General features: G+C 41.1%; 2 protein-coding genes and 1 long non-coding RNA gene across 3 annotated transcripts in view; 2 read left to right on the forward strand and 1 right to left on the reverse strand.

Annotated features, from left to right (window-relative positions):
• The window catches only part of LOC117450720 (cytosolic phospholipase A2 gamma-like), a 40,651-nt gene that overhangs the window by 12,760 nt on the left and 12,877 nt on the right, over positions 1 to 15,014 (forward strand). Inside the window, exons 4-6 of the mRNA XM_034088644.1 lie at positions 12,473 to 12,659; positions 14,096 to 14,201; positions 14,440 to 14,580. Of these exons, the coding sequence (XP_033944535.1) occupies positions 12,473 to 12,659; positions 14,096 to 14,201; positions 14,440 to 14,580 (434 nt within the window). The remainder of the gene's footprint in view (positions 1 to 12,472; positions 12,660 to 14,095; positions 14,202 to 14,439; positions 14,581 to 15,014) is intronic.
• Positions 1,426 to 3,163, forward strand: LOC139434270 (uncharacterized). The gene is made up of 5 exons (XM_071204138.1): positions 1,426 to 1,650; positions 1,873 to 1,998; positions 2,147 to 2,287; positions 2,486 to 2,609; positions 2,815 to 3,163. Exons 1-5 carry the CDS (start codon positions 1,426 to 1,428, stop codon positions 3,030 to 3,032), a joined length of 834 nt encoding a protein of 277 aa, XP_071060239.1. The 3' UTR covers positions 3,033 to 3,163.
• On the reverse strand, positions 5,756 to 6,541 carry LOC139434292 (uncharacterized). The gene is made up of 3 exons (XR_011643649.1): positions 6,456 to 6,541; positions 6,305 to 6,350; positions 5,756 to 5,830 (listed from the first exon to the last, which is right to left on the reverse strand). It is a non-coding gene; the product is annotated as an uncharacterized lncRNA (long non-coding RNA).

Genomic DNA, 15,014 nt, shown 5'->3' on the forward strand with positions numbered 1-15,014 from the left:
AGACATGTTTTGAGAGGTGAACAACATATACAAAGTGTCAAACCTAATAACGATATCGTTTGGTGAATGTGCTTGTTCCTTTTTTGTGTTTTAAAATGCTGTAATGTTACAGCTATAGCAGCTGCATCAGAGCATGTGATGCATTTTTAGGAAATGTAGAAATCTTAACAGAGCCGAAATACTTATTAGGGATCTGATTTAAATTACTTTGTTTGATATGCAAGAAGAAATATGTAAAAAATGAAGGGCGCTCACTAGTCTCTATTTTCCATTCCTGTGAGTATGTTTTTTGTTTGTCTTTTCCAAGAATGGACCCTGCTCATCATAGCGATGCAGCCAGTATGACAAGGACAGAGGAAATGCCAGGACCTTCAGTTCAACGATTGCCAGCAACAGTTTCAGCAGGTTATTTATTCAGAACAATTACTGCTGTGGTGTAGTTTGAAACTGACTACTCACAAACACTTAAATAGCAATGATCACCGAAATGAATGTTGTTACATGTTTGATCCAGTAATATGGAAAGGATAATTGATTTCCAGTTACTACCTTTTAATATATTGCTTTAAAATACAGGGCTTACTAAATGAGACAATAAATGAAGTACTATTTTAGAATTGAAGCTGACATATTATGAAGTTTATTGTACCAACCACTTTTTTTCCCTTCAAATTACGTTTCAGCATGGGCCAATGAAGTGGACCCCCGGAAGGCATGTCAGTTGTTCAGAGAGGAACTGCTGGAACGTAACTATGAATGTCCACGCCTCTTTCTGTCAATCGACTTGTTTGACGCAGAAGAAGAAACAGACAGTTCATTGATTTCATTCTTTAAAATGAACAATGTTAACTGGGCAGCTCCATTGAAGTGCAGGCTGAGAGGTATTAATAAATAGTGTAACTTCTCATGTTTCATTATAGGTTGTCATCTGGGTCGAATTTTGCCTTTTTGTTTGTTTTTACTTGCATGTTGAGGATTAAGTTCATGTCCCTTAGACCAGGGAAGAAAGAACTAGTTACATTTATTGTATTGAAAGCTTGAAGGATGATTCATGTTGTCTCTTGGTAAGTGTATGTTGAATATCATCTTGTTGGTTGTACTTTTCTAAATGAGGTCGTCTTTTCAAGGGGATGCAGCAGTCGGCCAAGGTGTCAACCGACACGTTTTGTCAATGGCCATGCAGAAACTGAAGACTGGCTTCAGTATAAATGTAGGTGGGATGTCCCCATTTGTCTTTCAATTGAAATAACCACTTGCAGCTACATCTTAATAAACCAACAAAGATTACAACATGCATATTCACAGTTGAACCAACACTCAATATAGCTTGACCTAAAAATTACGTTATAGCAATACATGGTGTCTAAACTATTTCTCCTTTTTTCTTAAGGCTGTGCAGCTCTTACAAGCCTTTTTGAAGGCGAAATGGAACATCGGGTTCCCTCCGCAGCTGCTGTGCTTCGGGAAAGCAACCTGTTTGAGATGGCAGGTCGGATGATAGGCCATTCCTTCCTGCATGGTGGTTTTGGTTTCTCAGGACTAAGTGTGCCTGTAGTGACTCTGTTGACTGGTGGGAGCACGGATACTGCAGCATCAGCGCTTACCCTGCTGGACTGTCCTGATCTTGACCACCGTGAAACAATTGGTTTTGTGAGTGTCCTAGTTAAAAAGTGACATGTCATACCACAATGCTAACATACACTTGTCATCTTGTGCATTATGAAAAAGATTCCATTCATGCATCAAGGCTGGGCTGTTTAGCTAGAAATGATTTCCAATGCTTTTTTGTGTCCCATTTTGATTTTTCCAGATTTTGGCTTTTTGTCCACTTTTGCATGCATTTAAATGATGTCCTATTCTCTCCTGTTTTAGCTCAAGAATACACAACTTACTGCTCAAGAAACCACCAGTGTGACTGATCTTTGCCTGTCCTGGGACCTCCCTGTTCCAACCTCCACCAATCATGACTGGCTGTTCCAGGAACTTCTTTCCCATGCAGTAATCATTTTATATTGTACCATTTTTATTTAAACAATACAATACAATGTTTAGGTAATTAGTAGGTTTGCTTTGTAAGTCCTCCTGTATCTGCTACGGTGGTGTTTTTCCATTAGTGCCTCAGTTTGATTGTTCCTTTTACTTGTAGGTACTTCACCGTGTTAGGCAGCCTATCAAGCAGATTCGCAAAGGCCTTAAAGAAACGGGAATCTGGCCGCTTGTTTCAAATAGGCCAGATGTCCACCCCATATTATTTCCAAGAGAGAAAAATGATGAGCTGAACTCACAGGTAAGTACCATTTTCTTTATTGGATTTATGTTATTCAAGGGATTTGTTTGCAAACACTATCATGCAATTTCATTTGTGGGGCTCTTAAACTGGTGTGTAGATCTTAAATCAATGCTTTACAATGTTAAGATAATTCTGTAGCATATAACATGAGCTTCAATCTTAGCAAAGAACACGTTTGTATTTGATCCCCTATAGACTGTGATCCAGAACATCCACTGGCCACAGCCCAAAAGTGACAGCGATGAGGACGAGGACGACGCCGTTCCATTGGAGAAAGTCGGTCTCGTCACTGGATTTTTGAGGCAATTCATAGAGGAAGGTAACACTAATTAATGACTGCTAAAGCTGTAGTGCAGCTGAAGAGATGGCAGTTCTGATGAAAAATAATATACACATATCGGTGTACAAATACAAATCTATGCATGGGTTAACCGTTGACATTCCTGCAAGTTTTACTGCTCAAATTTAAGTTTTGATATAATGCAATTTGAGGTATCGCATACATAACAAATTCTCTCCCATAGCATCTCCGAAGGTGCTGCGTGACCTCTTGAAGTTCTGGGTCGGGTGGGAGCTGCTCACAACAAACCTTGAAGTTGAGGTTGTTACTTCAAAATACCCAGTGGCTCTCACCTGCTTCCTAAAATTGAAGCTCCCAAGCCACTACCAAACCTACGAAAAGTTCCACCAGGACTTGATGATGGCCCTCAGTTCCATCAGTTCAGGCTTTGGGCTTGTGTAGCTACACACTGACTCAGTTTGTTTTATATTTTTCTGGAGAAGGGTTTGCCTCTCTATTCAACACATTGTGTGAGATACAGGATTACAGTTGGCACACCTACCGTGTTTTATAAATAAAGGACATTTGGAAAAAGACTGTTTGTCCATTATCATTGTTACACTTTAACGGAGCGTCCACACAGCAGCGTATGTTGACGCTTGGAGTTGGACGTATCTGAAGCTTGGGGATTTTTTGCGACCAACAACTAATCACATGAATCTCCCGCCCCCGACATACAAAGCAATAGCAATGTTAAAACGAAGTAAACTGGATATAAAATAATGAATTTTTCCTCCATTTTTTGGAATATGAGGAAATGACCTGCGTAGTCTCTCCCAGCATACACACGTTTGATTGGCTAGCGCTTGTACTGGCAGATTTGCATAAATGGGATTTCATTGGCTGACGCTTCTGCCGAGGCGCCAAAAGTTGAACATTGCTCAACTTTTGAAGCGAGCAACGCTCCACGTCGCTTCCCAAAATGCAGTTCGGCTAAAAGTGACGTCACCCCATTCAAAGTGAATGGGCAGAAGCGTTGGAAGCTTCAACGCACACCGCTGTGTGGACGGGCCGTAACAATGCCCAATCCCAACAGTAAAGCAGTACACTCCGAATAGTTCTTTTACAATGTTTTTATTTGTACAGAGTGTAAAATGAATGTAATTCTGTTGCTCTGAAACGGTTTTTGATCCTGACTGAAAATGCATCTCTAAAAACACTTCCATTAATTTATAAATCAAAAGAAAAATGTCTAATCATGCAATTGAGATTAACTTAATCAAGCATAAACTATGTAAATATAAAATGATTAACTTTCCATCATTGCCAAATAACTGAAATCATGACACAAATCATACTATAGTTGTTACATGTAACAACTATCGGTGCTCAATTAAATTCTCAATGTATTGGACAGTATTGAGATATATGTCCACTCCGAAACATTCAGATTCTTCCAATGGATCAATGTTGTCTTGCAGTTGCATAATTTCAAAGTCTGAGAGAGGGAAGCTCAGCGTAGGGACATTGACCCCGGTATGATGCTCATTTGTGTATCCACTCTCTTCCCATTGAATCTCTGGTATGAGTGAACCCTAAAAAAGACAAAGTGAGTGTACAAATATTAAAGCAAGCACTGTGCCATTACTGCTTCTTATTACAAAATATGTGATCAGGCGAAATAAAGAGGGTATGCAATTGTTCTATAATAATAAAAAATGGAGTGATTGTGGAATAATGTTAAGGTAATAGTGTAATATAGAAAAGTGTTCTTGCTTGCTCCCAGCAGAGGTTCTTTTAATCCAAGAAGGGGAGTTAGATTATGAATCAGATAATTTATTATACTGTTTGGGTTTTGATTGATAATAAACAAGAGATAGTGATGGTTTTGAAAATTCATAATTTACCTCAGGCTCTGGATCTGCAACAGGATTCAGGTGCTGGCCCACCTGCCACAACTGATTGGGTGTCAGATTTTGCTCTGTCCTGATGGGATGGTTGGCCCAGGCCTCACTGAACACATCCAGGTTGGCTTGGATGCGTGGCAAGAAAACGTAATGGCAGCAGAAGATGTGCAGGACGTTACTGATGTCAAGCAGGTGTTGTTCCTCAAGAGAGTGCAGGGTGTTGTAAAAGACACCCGTAACACGCATGAACACACAACACAACACACAACTTAAAAGAAAATTCAAACTGTTCACTATGAACAATTTAAAGTGTCCTAGTCATTGAATCAATGGCAATGTCTCTAACTGAAAATTGCATTTATTTAAAAAAATCAACTGACTTGACAGGAGAGTACAAACATAACATTAAGTGAGTTTTCAAATGTTTGCGTGGCTGGTACATTTCTGTGAAAATTGTCATTTTCTTCTTTGTGAAGGAATGGCTCAACATGTGCTTATGAAGGTTTGTTAAAGGGAATATTAAGAAGAACAATATGCTCATAAGCTTACAAAATGAGGTTTAACTCACCGTTGATTGTGTACGCTTTTCCCTGCAATGAAGCTGTTACTGTCAGTTCCACGAACTGAGAACATTAATTGTGCTACTCCCACATTTTCTCCACCATGATCAAATAATTATGCATAGTTAAAATCTACGTATTTGAAGGTCCAAAAAACGAGGGGTACAATTCCGTAATGATCTACATCCATAATGTGATCACAAATGGCTCTCTCTGGACATAAATATTTGAGATATCTGGACAGGTCCTTAACTGTAACCCTTAAGAGTTCTCTTTCACTTTATTAAACCACAAGTTATCTTCCACACCTGAATGAGGGATGGTTCACATCAGCTTGTGAATAGATTATATTTTCATATTTCTGTACAGTACATGAATCTCAGCTGAGGGATAGAAAAATCTGACATGTCGCTTATATATTGTCATATGTGAGGGGCTCACATAGAATTAACAATTGATATGGCTGTGTCCGACAGCACGTTTGTGGCCTAGAAAGGTACCGTTTATAATGGCAATTGTTTTAACTTATATGTTCAGATTGCCTCTTTGAACTAACAGTAAAGCACGACAATATTTGCAATGAATGAGTCCCATCAAAAGTAAAGTGGTCGTCACTGATGCAGCCATTGGAGGGGAACATCTAAATTTGATGGAAAGGTCCGCAATTACACTAATGATTACATATGAAATTATGTGAATACCTCAGAGGAAATCCGTGCTCGTTCACAGCTTCATTGAAGAAACACAAGTGGGTGTCAGCCCGGTTGTTGTCTGCTATCTTCAAGTACATAATCTACACATACAAGTACACATAAAACAACATATTAGTACCTTGATGATTCAGTTTAACTTGAAGCATCTGTCAAATGACAATGTGCAGCATTAAGAGAACAACGCACAACAGAATTATTCAATGTATAACAGAATATCATGATAGCTCAGGCAAGCTTCTTGACATATATTGTGCGGTTACTAGTATAAGTGTTTTAATTATTTCACAAGTTCTTCAAAGTATTTATTTTGAAATTAAGTAAATAAGTAAATGCATATTGTTTGATCTGAATCACTTAAAATATAAGGTGACTTTAGAAGTCCATATCGTCTGTTTGGTAAGAGGCGATATGTAATTAACTATGGTTAGATTGTGTACCTAAAGATCACCACCTGTTGGTACAGAAAATAAACTGAAGCTTAGAAAACTAAAACCATCACATGATGTTCGGCAACATTTTGCAGTTGTTGGTTCTTGACAATAGAATAGTCTTACCTTCCTTGAATAGCCATCTATTCCCCCAAAGATAACAAAGTTGTACCTGTCAATGATAGACATTGATATGATTACATACACAAGATATATACAACTAGACATTAAAAATAATAAAATGAACAGATTACATACAGACAGCATGCAGACAAACCTGATGAGCTTGTGGTTGGTGTCAATGTGCACCATGTACTTAGGGTAAGGAACTGTGTATGTTCTCCTCACTACACATCCCATCCGGGTCATCCTGGCGAGCACACCAACACTGTCCACACGATGCATGGATGCATACACCCGTTCCCATTGCACTCTGTGTCCCTTCGCAAGTAGAGCACCTCGGACTACACGGTAGCCAGCATCTGGCATTGCACTTTTTATTGTGGTGATCAATGAATCCAATTCGTCATCAGTGCAGCCACTATATGAAGCAGATATAGAAATGTCATTTTCGGTCATCCGCCTAAATAGCGTTGCTCTAGACACACCCAGGAGTCTGGCGATGCAACTCGATGGCAGTCCCAGTTCAACCAGATGTGTCAGAGCCTCTACTGACACATTCAATCGTGGACGCCCACGTCCACAACAGTTTTGCAACTCAAGGGTCACAAATATCTGTTGATTATCTCTCTCTTATTGGATAAGGCTATTCAGGTCTGCAAGTGCAGACTGTATATTATTCCCTAAATCAACAATGTCACCCAGTGCACTCAATATAACAAAAGCCTGACGGCACGCAAACTGTAGCCCTTCGAGATCAACAGGTGTCCTATCCAAGATGTATGTCAGTCGATCTTGAAGTCTCTGAAGGATTTCACGCTTTACTGATTCCTGGGGGAAAGAATAGAAAAGATAGATAAAATATGACCAACAGTGCTCAACGTTCGACCGTTTGTTTACCAACACTGGTTAATCCTATTAACGTATAGGATCCCATGCTAACACATCACTAACATAACAATAATTCACACCTAAAACATATTTAATCATTCACGCCGAGACACGTATCACTTACACTTGTGCTAGACGCCATGTTGAAGTTGACCTGTCAGCTCTGGAGTCCGGACTGCGCAAAAAGCGTAAATGAAACGCTACGTCACGAACGCAAGAAATCCTACCCACGTGGGGGCGCGCTCATGTGATTGGCTTAGACTGGAGGAGACATCTGATTGGCTATAGATGAGAGATATTACAAGTACGAATCGGGTGAGCGTCAGGGGAGTCTCAAAAAACCCACACACGAATGCAAAGCGATCCGTGCACAGAAAGCTGTTTGTGTTTGAAGGTGCAGCGGTTTTAAACGGAAAACTAATATGTGTGGATCAAAAATACACATGTAAAACTTGTTTCTGTGTTTGGATTTTATTTACATGTATATGAAACGGAACACATTTGTGTATGCATTGAAAAACACAAGTGTGGATCCGGAAATACAAGTTTGAATCCTTTTGCGGATCATGAAATACAAGTGTGAATCCTTCTATGTGCATGTGTGTATTATGAGACTGTTCTGAGCTCATAGTATGATGATTGATAGATGTGTGGGCTGTCTTTCATTTTGACACACAGAACAATGGGGGCTATCCACCCTTATCCACAATGTAAAGTAATTCACACAGCCTCTTCCCTCTTCTCTGTGAGGAGCAGCAGGTTCAGCTTTCAGAACAAAGTAACCAAAAACAAAAAATGGCATTCATTTGTTTAAATATGTCGTGTAGTAATAGATGTATTTATTTTTCTTCTCAAGAGAGTACCAGAATGTGTACTATTTTGTGGTTTTCAGCATGTCAACTCTTTCACTTGTGGAGAAATTGCAGGATTGGCTCCAGGTCGCCCTTTTTATGCACTACAAGACAAATGTGCCTTTTTATTTCATACAGTTCAATTTGGATTGAGACAGGGAAATCATCTAAACCTCACGCGTGTCAAGGGGAGCGTGTACGGTGTATGTAATTACATTGCAAATACTGACTTGAGCCCCACCACTGTATGGGTTAGCCCTACCATAGATTACCCAACAAAAATACTCTGGAGCCGCCACTGAGTAGAATCATAATGAAAAGGTAAAATGTGCCTGTAGAAAACGGCTTATGCCACAATAGGATAGCAACAAGTAGTCAAGATAGTCAGTTTAGCTTCGGTTGCTGTTGCATAACTGCGGTCAACTCAGCCGCCTCTCGCGTTCACTTGGTCAAATCAGCAGCTATTCATTTTTGAGTGCGCAATGCACCAGAAAAGCACAAGAACCGTTCTTGAAACGGAACCGGTTTGGTTTATTGGCTGTTTGCAAACCACTTAAGAGTACTGGAGTGTGAAACAAGAGCTATTGATTCAGTGTTGTCGTGCTGTTCCATTCCATAGTTAACCAAAGGCCGGTCAGGGGCAGTGTGATGGGTCGATGTTGTTGGACAACAGGGCGTTTATACATCGGGGCTCCACCCACTGTACCCATAGAGTCCAGTAGAGGGCGGAGCCTGTGTGATATATAACGGGGGGTTACGTATTGAAACCCTAGGTATATAAGCACAGGCGGAGCCCTCTACCTGGGGGCCCTGTCTTTCTTATGCCGCTCGCTGAAGAGGGTGTAGGATGACAGTCGGGAGGCATAGCCGCCTTATACACTGTGGGCATGCACGCGCATTCAGGTAGGCTCGCCCCGATTGGCCGGCTACGTTTATGCAACTCAGTAGGTGAATGCCTGCATAGCATGATAGAGAGTAGTACCCATAGAATTCAGTAGAGGGCTCCGCCTGTGCTTATTGTTAGAGCAGCACCCAATGGCGGTGGTGGAAGGTTCACCTCTGCTCCCCACGTCCCTTGATGACCGATGAGCTACTCAAATTACAAAAGAAGGAACTCAAAGCACCAGGATAGAGGTTAAACAATAATCTGTTTTTACTGGTAGAAAATAACAATACACAATACAGAACACTCTGCAACAGTACCAAATACAGAGTGCTCCGGGCTCAATTCCTACCACCGTGTGATATACGTACCACGACAGCCAGTCAGGAAGAGAGCACCGAGCATAAGAATGTTACAGCTTAAATACAAATTCTGTGGGAGGAGTTGTATTGGTTCCTCCTCCCCAGCTATTTGTTATTGGCGATTTCACTTCTGGGCGAGCTAGCCAGTGAGTTGGCAGTTTTCCATTGGTCGGTTTCACTTCTGGGCGAGACCCTAGGCAATGAGTCAGCAGTTGTTGATTCCATCTGTTTCTCCCCCTCTCCTTACAGTGTGTGTGTGTGTGTGTCTCTCTGCCCTCAGGCAGTCCCCCAACAATGATTTGGAGTCATGACAGAACGCACACTCATTCCATAGACTTCCTTCTCTGCTCCCCCGCCCCCATCAGTTTAATCCACAAACAGTAGACATGTCAAAAATATAGTTGTTTATAGTTGGCCAATATAAGCAATACATGTAATTTCCCTTAATATCAATAATAACGAGGAAAACATTACCTCTGCTCTCAAGCAGTGAAATAGTAGAACTCTAAATAAACATATATAGAGAACACATACTCATTTCATAATGCAGCCCCCCACAAACATTTCACCTGCTTTCCTCTCAGAAAGCTATGCTTGGATAGGTTTTAACCGTCCTTGTCCCATGACCTCCCCAGGATCAGTCAACCAACAAAAGTTAACGGTTCCCATACCCTCAGGCCCTCTTTGAACTTCCCTCCACCCAAAGTCAGCTTACTTGGAATGAATACATTTATTGATAATTCAGGCCGACTATTGTCTCCAGGCCTCTTTATGAGCCTTGCAGGGAATGAATCATTAACTAACAAGACTTTAACTGCATTATATCTGAGGAAAATCTCTCTTGGAGTTCCCCTGTTAATTGCAAAAACCATTGATGATTAACAAAGAGACTCAGGGGCCTCTCTTGATATCTGGAAACTGCAACAAGACTTTCTGCCATTCAAATTTAATACACTTCTTATATATCAGGTGACATAATCTTCATTATATGACTAGGTTTACAATACGTAACCCCCCGTTTCGTTCCATTTCAAAGAGCTGTTTGATGCTCGGCGTAACCTTGACACACTGCCACTCCAACATCCAATACCAGAGCTTGAAGATTAATCACGGGGTTTGTCAAGCAAAGGGACTGTAGTTTCAAACGATAGCTGAGGATTATGGGTAGTGTAGTGTCTTCGGCCATCCTAAACTCCTAAATGTTTTTCGGATTTCATATTGCATAAACACCATATCCCAGCGTGCATTGCGGCTAACACATCCAATCACCGAGCTTAAACCATAGCTGAGGATGGTTAGATTCAGGTTCAATAATTGCAACGCGGAAGTGAGTGCACACACGGAATTGAGTGCTGCCTCAAAACCTGACAGATATCGAAAATAAACATAACAAAAGAGCAAAACTGAAAAGGGGCTTTAAAAATGGCACCAAGAAAAGTAGCTGTGTATCTGTTTCTGGTTATTTTATTCTGAAATTCAGTTCCTGACGGACGCTAAAAAGGCCAGAGATTATAGAATTAAACAAATAAATAAAAACAATGATAATTGTGTGCTAAAATGATTAAAGTTTATTTCCTGGTGATTAAAGCTGGTAAAATACTGAGTAAAGCAGTTTTATTTTAAAATCATTATTTCCATGATGTGCACAAGGTGGAGCGGCTAAGAGCTACATGCTAACAAATGCTCAGCTCTTTCTCTGATAACTTAACATGTAATGGTTCAGAAGGTTTTTTAAAAGGACCTAAATTATATAGAGAGGTCTCTTCTCCAAAACAAACTGACCAGCGAACTTAACCAAGAAGCGGGATCAACGGAGCCAGGGTTAGGGTCATTGAATTAGCTTACCAGAGATAAGAGGTATCACAAAGGTGTTTATCAACTGACTTTGTTAACCCTGGCTTTATTTCCTTGGCTCTGTGTGCGTTCTCATAAAAGAGGGTGTAAAGCAGTGACCACCAACTGGCGGCCCGCGGCCACATCGGCCCGCCATTCTCATCGGCCCGACGGGGGTGACTGTGGCGTTGGCGGAGTGGTTACTGCGTTCCACCCATTTCTTTTACTCGTGAGTAAGGTGCAGTACCGGAGTCCAACAGAGAGGCAGCAGCTGCGGACAGTAGACTGCGTACTGCGAAACCTTCCCCCCCTGAAATGATCCTTCGTTGTGAAGAGTCTGGGTAATGCGCTCCGCACCACAGCAGTAGCCCCGCTGCGACAGAGTCCAACAGAGAGCAGGAGCTGCGGGACAGAGCCAAGAACAGGTTCCGGGTTGTAACGAATACATGACGGCGTACGTAATCAGAATACAAAAATCAAGTAGGCTAGGCTAACTGTATTCAGCTGGCATACATTTGAAAGGTGTAAAGTAATAGATTAGATAGTATTCAGCCCTTGATGCAATCAGTTCCGCACGTTTTTTCTAACATGACAACTGCCCAACTCTCATATTTAGGCCCGTCCACACAGAGACTAAACAGATTTTTAACCGAAGTCGATTTAAAAAAAGTCTTCCGTCCACACGGAATCGGTTCAAGAAACGTGTCCGTCCACACGAAGCCGCTCGAAAACGCTCTAGACGCTGTAGTACATATGCCGGGCCTGTAAGTCACAAAATACACCAAAAGCAGCAAATAAGACTGATGATGATTATTATTATTATTATATTATATTATTATTGTTGCTGATGGTTGTGGTAGAGGAGCTGTAGATTTTGCGTTAAAATCTGTATCATGGTCAGTAGTATCTGTAGCACGAACGCAACCCTGTGATCCGCCATTGTTGTTGTTGTTGGCGAAACGCATCAGCAATTATGCTGAGGTGAGCAGGAGAGGCGGGCTATGGCGTCATCAATTCAGGAAATGATCGCGTAGGGCGTACACACGGAGCCGCAAGCGTTTAGTCTCCAGACTTATCCACTTTGGGAGCCGTTTTCAAAGTGTATCGTTTTCGGGCTCCGAAGCCACGCTATGTTTCGGCTATACGATAAAGAATGTTTGTGGATACAACTGATATCGTCTCCGTGTGGACGGGGCCTTACACTTGATGCAACAGATTTAAAAATATAACCTCAAGCATTTTAGTCAGGTCTGATAGCGTTTCACAATGCAGGATAGGACTTCAAATTAAATGTATTTTAACCTTAACATATGACATTTTAGCTTGACTTCTCTGTATCTGTGTTCTCTGATAGGTCCATGATCACCATCTACAGTGACCCACAGTGGAGCACCAACATGGACGCAGCAGTGTCCCAGCTGTCGGGCCCCGGGGTGGAGCTGAAAGAGGCTTTGGCCTGGTTGGGTGAGAGGGCCAAGGAGGAGCACTTCTCCCTCACTGATATCTGGGGAGTCTTGACCTCTGCTGGGATCATGAAACAGGTAATCACTAACACTAAGAAAGTGGATCAGTCCAGTTCTGGGGTCTTTACACTGGCTTCCTGTCTGTCAAATAATTGATCGCAAAATACTGCTGCTGGTTTATAAAGCATTGAATGGTTTAGGCCCAAAATACATTTCTGATCTGCTACTAGTATGAACCATCCATATCTCTCAGGTCTTCAGGTCTGCTTTCTGTTCCCAGAGTCAGAACTAAACATGGGGAAGTTCAGTTATAATGCTCGAAATATCTGGAACAAACTCCCAGAAACCTGCAGGTCCGCTGCAACTCTTACTACTTTTAAATCCAGGCTGAAGACTTCCCCTTTTGCCGCTGCTTGTAATTGACATATTCATATCTCACACTGCACTGTAACATTTATTCATGTCCTGTGTTATTCATGTTTTATTATCTTAGTTTTGAAATGAGTTTTTTTAAATGCCATTTTATAATATGTTTCTGCTGCACTATTTCTTAATGCTCTTATGGCGCGTTTCCACTGCAGGCCTCCCTCGGCCTCGCTCGATTTGGTTAGGCCTTATTACTTTAATGCTGCGCTTCCATTACAGTTTAGGAACTGGGGTAGTTACTATAGTAACGCAGTGTAGGCGGAGCCGTGACGTCATCTTCAATGAGAGCCCCAGAAAAACAACACAGCCGTTAGCTCTTAGCACTCGGAGCTCACAGCTCTTCATATCTGTTCAGAAACTAGACAAAAGTTAAACAAGTACAAACCACAGACTGCCTGTGTCATGGCGAATACAGTCACTGGTTTATTTATGTCTGTATAGGCCATTGTTGTGAGTGTGGACGGTCGGAGCATATATAACGTTAGCTTAGCCATGCTACATTTAGAAAACAGACATTTTAAAAGGGTTTTTCGCCTGCCGTCTGTTTGCAGACTTGTCAAAGCATTAATTCATGGTTTTTAGTTGTAGCCCCCTTGCCAGCGATCAGTATGTTGTTACTTCGGCATCATTTTGAAACGTGTATTACAATTAAATCACGGTCAAATATGTTCATCTTGTTGTAGTTGTACCCCCCTTGCCAGCGATTCTCTCTCTAGTTTAGCATACTCAGCCCGACTCAGCCTGGTTGTTCCTGGCTCTAGAACCACGATTTAGTCGGGCCAGAAAAAAGGTGAAAAAGTAGCCCCAGGCCAAAACTAGGCTAAGTGGAAACGCAACCAAAAACGGGCCCCGGACGGCTCAGCACGCTTAAAGCGAGCTACCCGCTGCAGTGGAAACGCGCCATTAATGTCTTTCATTTTTGTAAAGCACTTTGAATTGCCTTGTGTGGAGAGGTACTATACATAAACGTACCTTTGCTTACCATAGCAAAAACACACTCACTTTAACTCCTAGTACGCCCAACTGGAAACCCAGCCCCATCAAGATTGTCTGTAAAGTAATTCAGAGAAAAAAATCTTGTGTTTCAGTTGGACTTACGGCATTTTTCAGATGAGGCCAGCAGAAATGCCACCAACCCTTACCCCATCTACAGTGCCACAGAGATGTACTTCTTCTCAAATGGGCCCATAGAAGGTACACACATATGGGCTTACTTGTGTACTTTTACAATGGAATCAAAAATAATATAATTTGTTGCTGATTGAAAAAATACATTTGAGGAAAAAACCATGGACTCTTGCATGTCAAATAAATGTGTGATTGTCCTCTTTATCTTATTTTTGGTTAAAGTTTTGCTCTCAACTTTTGATGCAAAACAACGACCTTGTTGAGTTATTGACTTGCAGGTGTAAACACATGTTCTGTCTCTCAGGAAAATGGTTTGAGGTGAGCCCTCATGAGGCAGGTTTCACAGAGTTGGGTCTCTTCATCGAAACGTCTCTCCTGGGCAGCAAATTCCAGAGAGGAGAGCTGCTGGAACAGAAGCCAGAAATGGACATGGTCAAACTTCAAGGTTAAGTGCATACAGAGAGTTATGGAAATAGAGTTACTTAATCAAATCAATTCAAATTGTATGAATAAAGCTTAATATCTAATAATAAGAAAGAAGAGAAAAGTAGGACAACAGAGAAAGACGAAAGGTTAAAGGTGTCCAACAATGTAAGCCAATTGCAGCATGACAAGGGGGCTGGTTCAAAACTAACTATACACTTTATCAAAAAGGAAAGTCTTAAACCTACTAAATAAACAGACACATTTAGCTGGCTTTTAATATGAAGTAATTTAAGTACAGTTAGGTCTTGTTCAAAATAGATCCATAATAATTGATAACACATTGGGTTCAAGTACCCATGTATTATTAAATTAAAGGTATACAAATGATTGATTGATTTAATCAAAAATGTGAAATTATTTACATTACACATAAAACAATCAAAAAGATAACCA

This window comes from Pseudochaenichthys georgianus, chromosome 8, assembly GCF_902827115.2.
Source record: "Pseudochaenichthys georgianus chromosome 8, fPseGeo1.2, whole genome shotgun sequence".
Taxonomy (NCBI): Eukaryota; Metazoa; Chordata; class Actinopteri; order Perciformes; family Channichthyidae; genus Pseudochaenichthys; species Pseudochaenichthys georgianus.

Bases quoted from the DNA above. Each gene is read 5' to 3' on its own strand.
- LOC139434270 (XM_071204138.1), top strand. From the start codon at position 1,426: ATGGAACATCGGGTTCCCTCCGCAGCTGCTGTGCTTCGGGAAAGCAAC. The intron at 1,651-1,872 runs GTGAGTGTCCTA...CTCCTGTTTTAG, and splicing joins ACCGTGAAACAATTGGTTTT to CTCAAGAATACACAACTTAC. The intron at 2,288-2,485 runs GTAAGTACCATT...GATCCCCTATAG, and splicing joins ATGATGAGCTGAACTCACAG to ACTGTGATCCAGAACATCCA.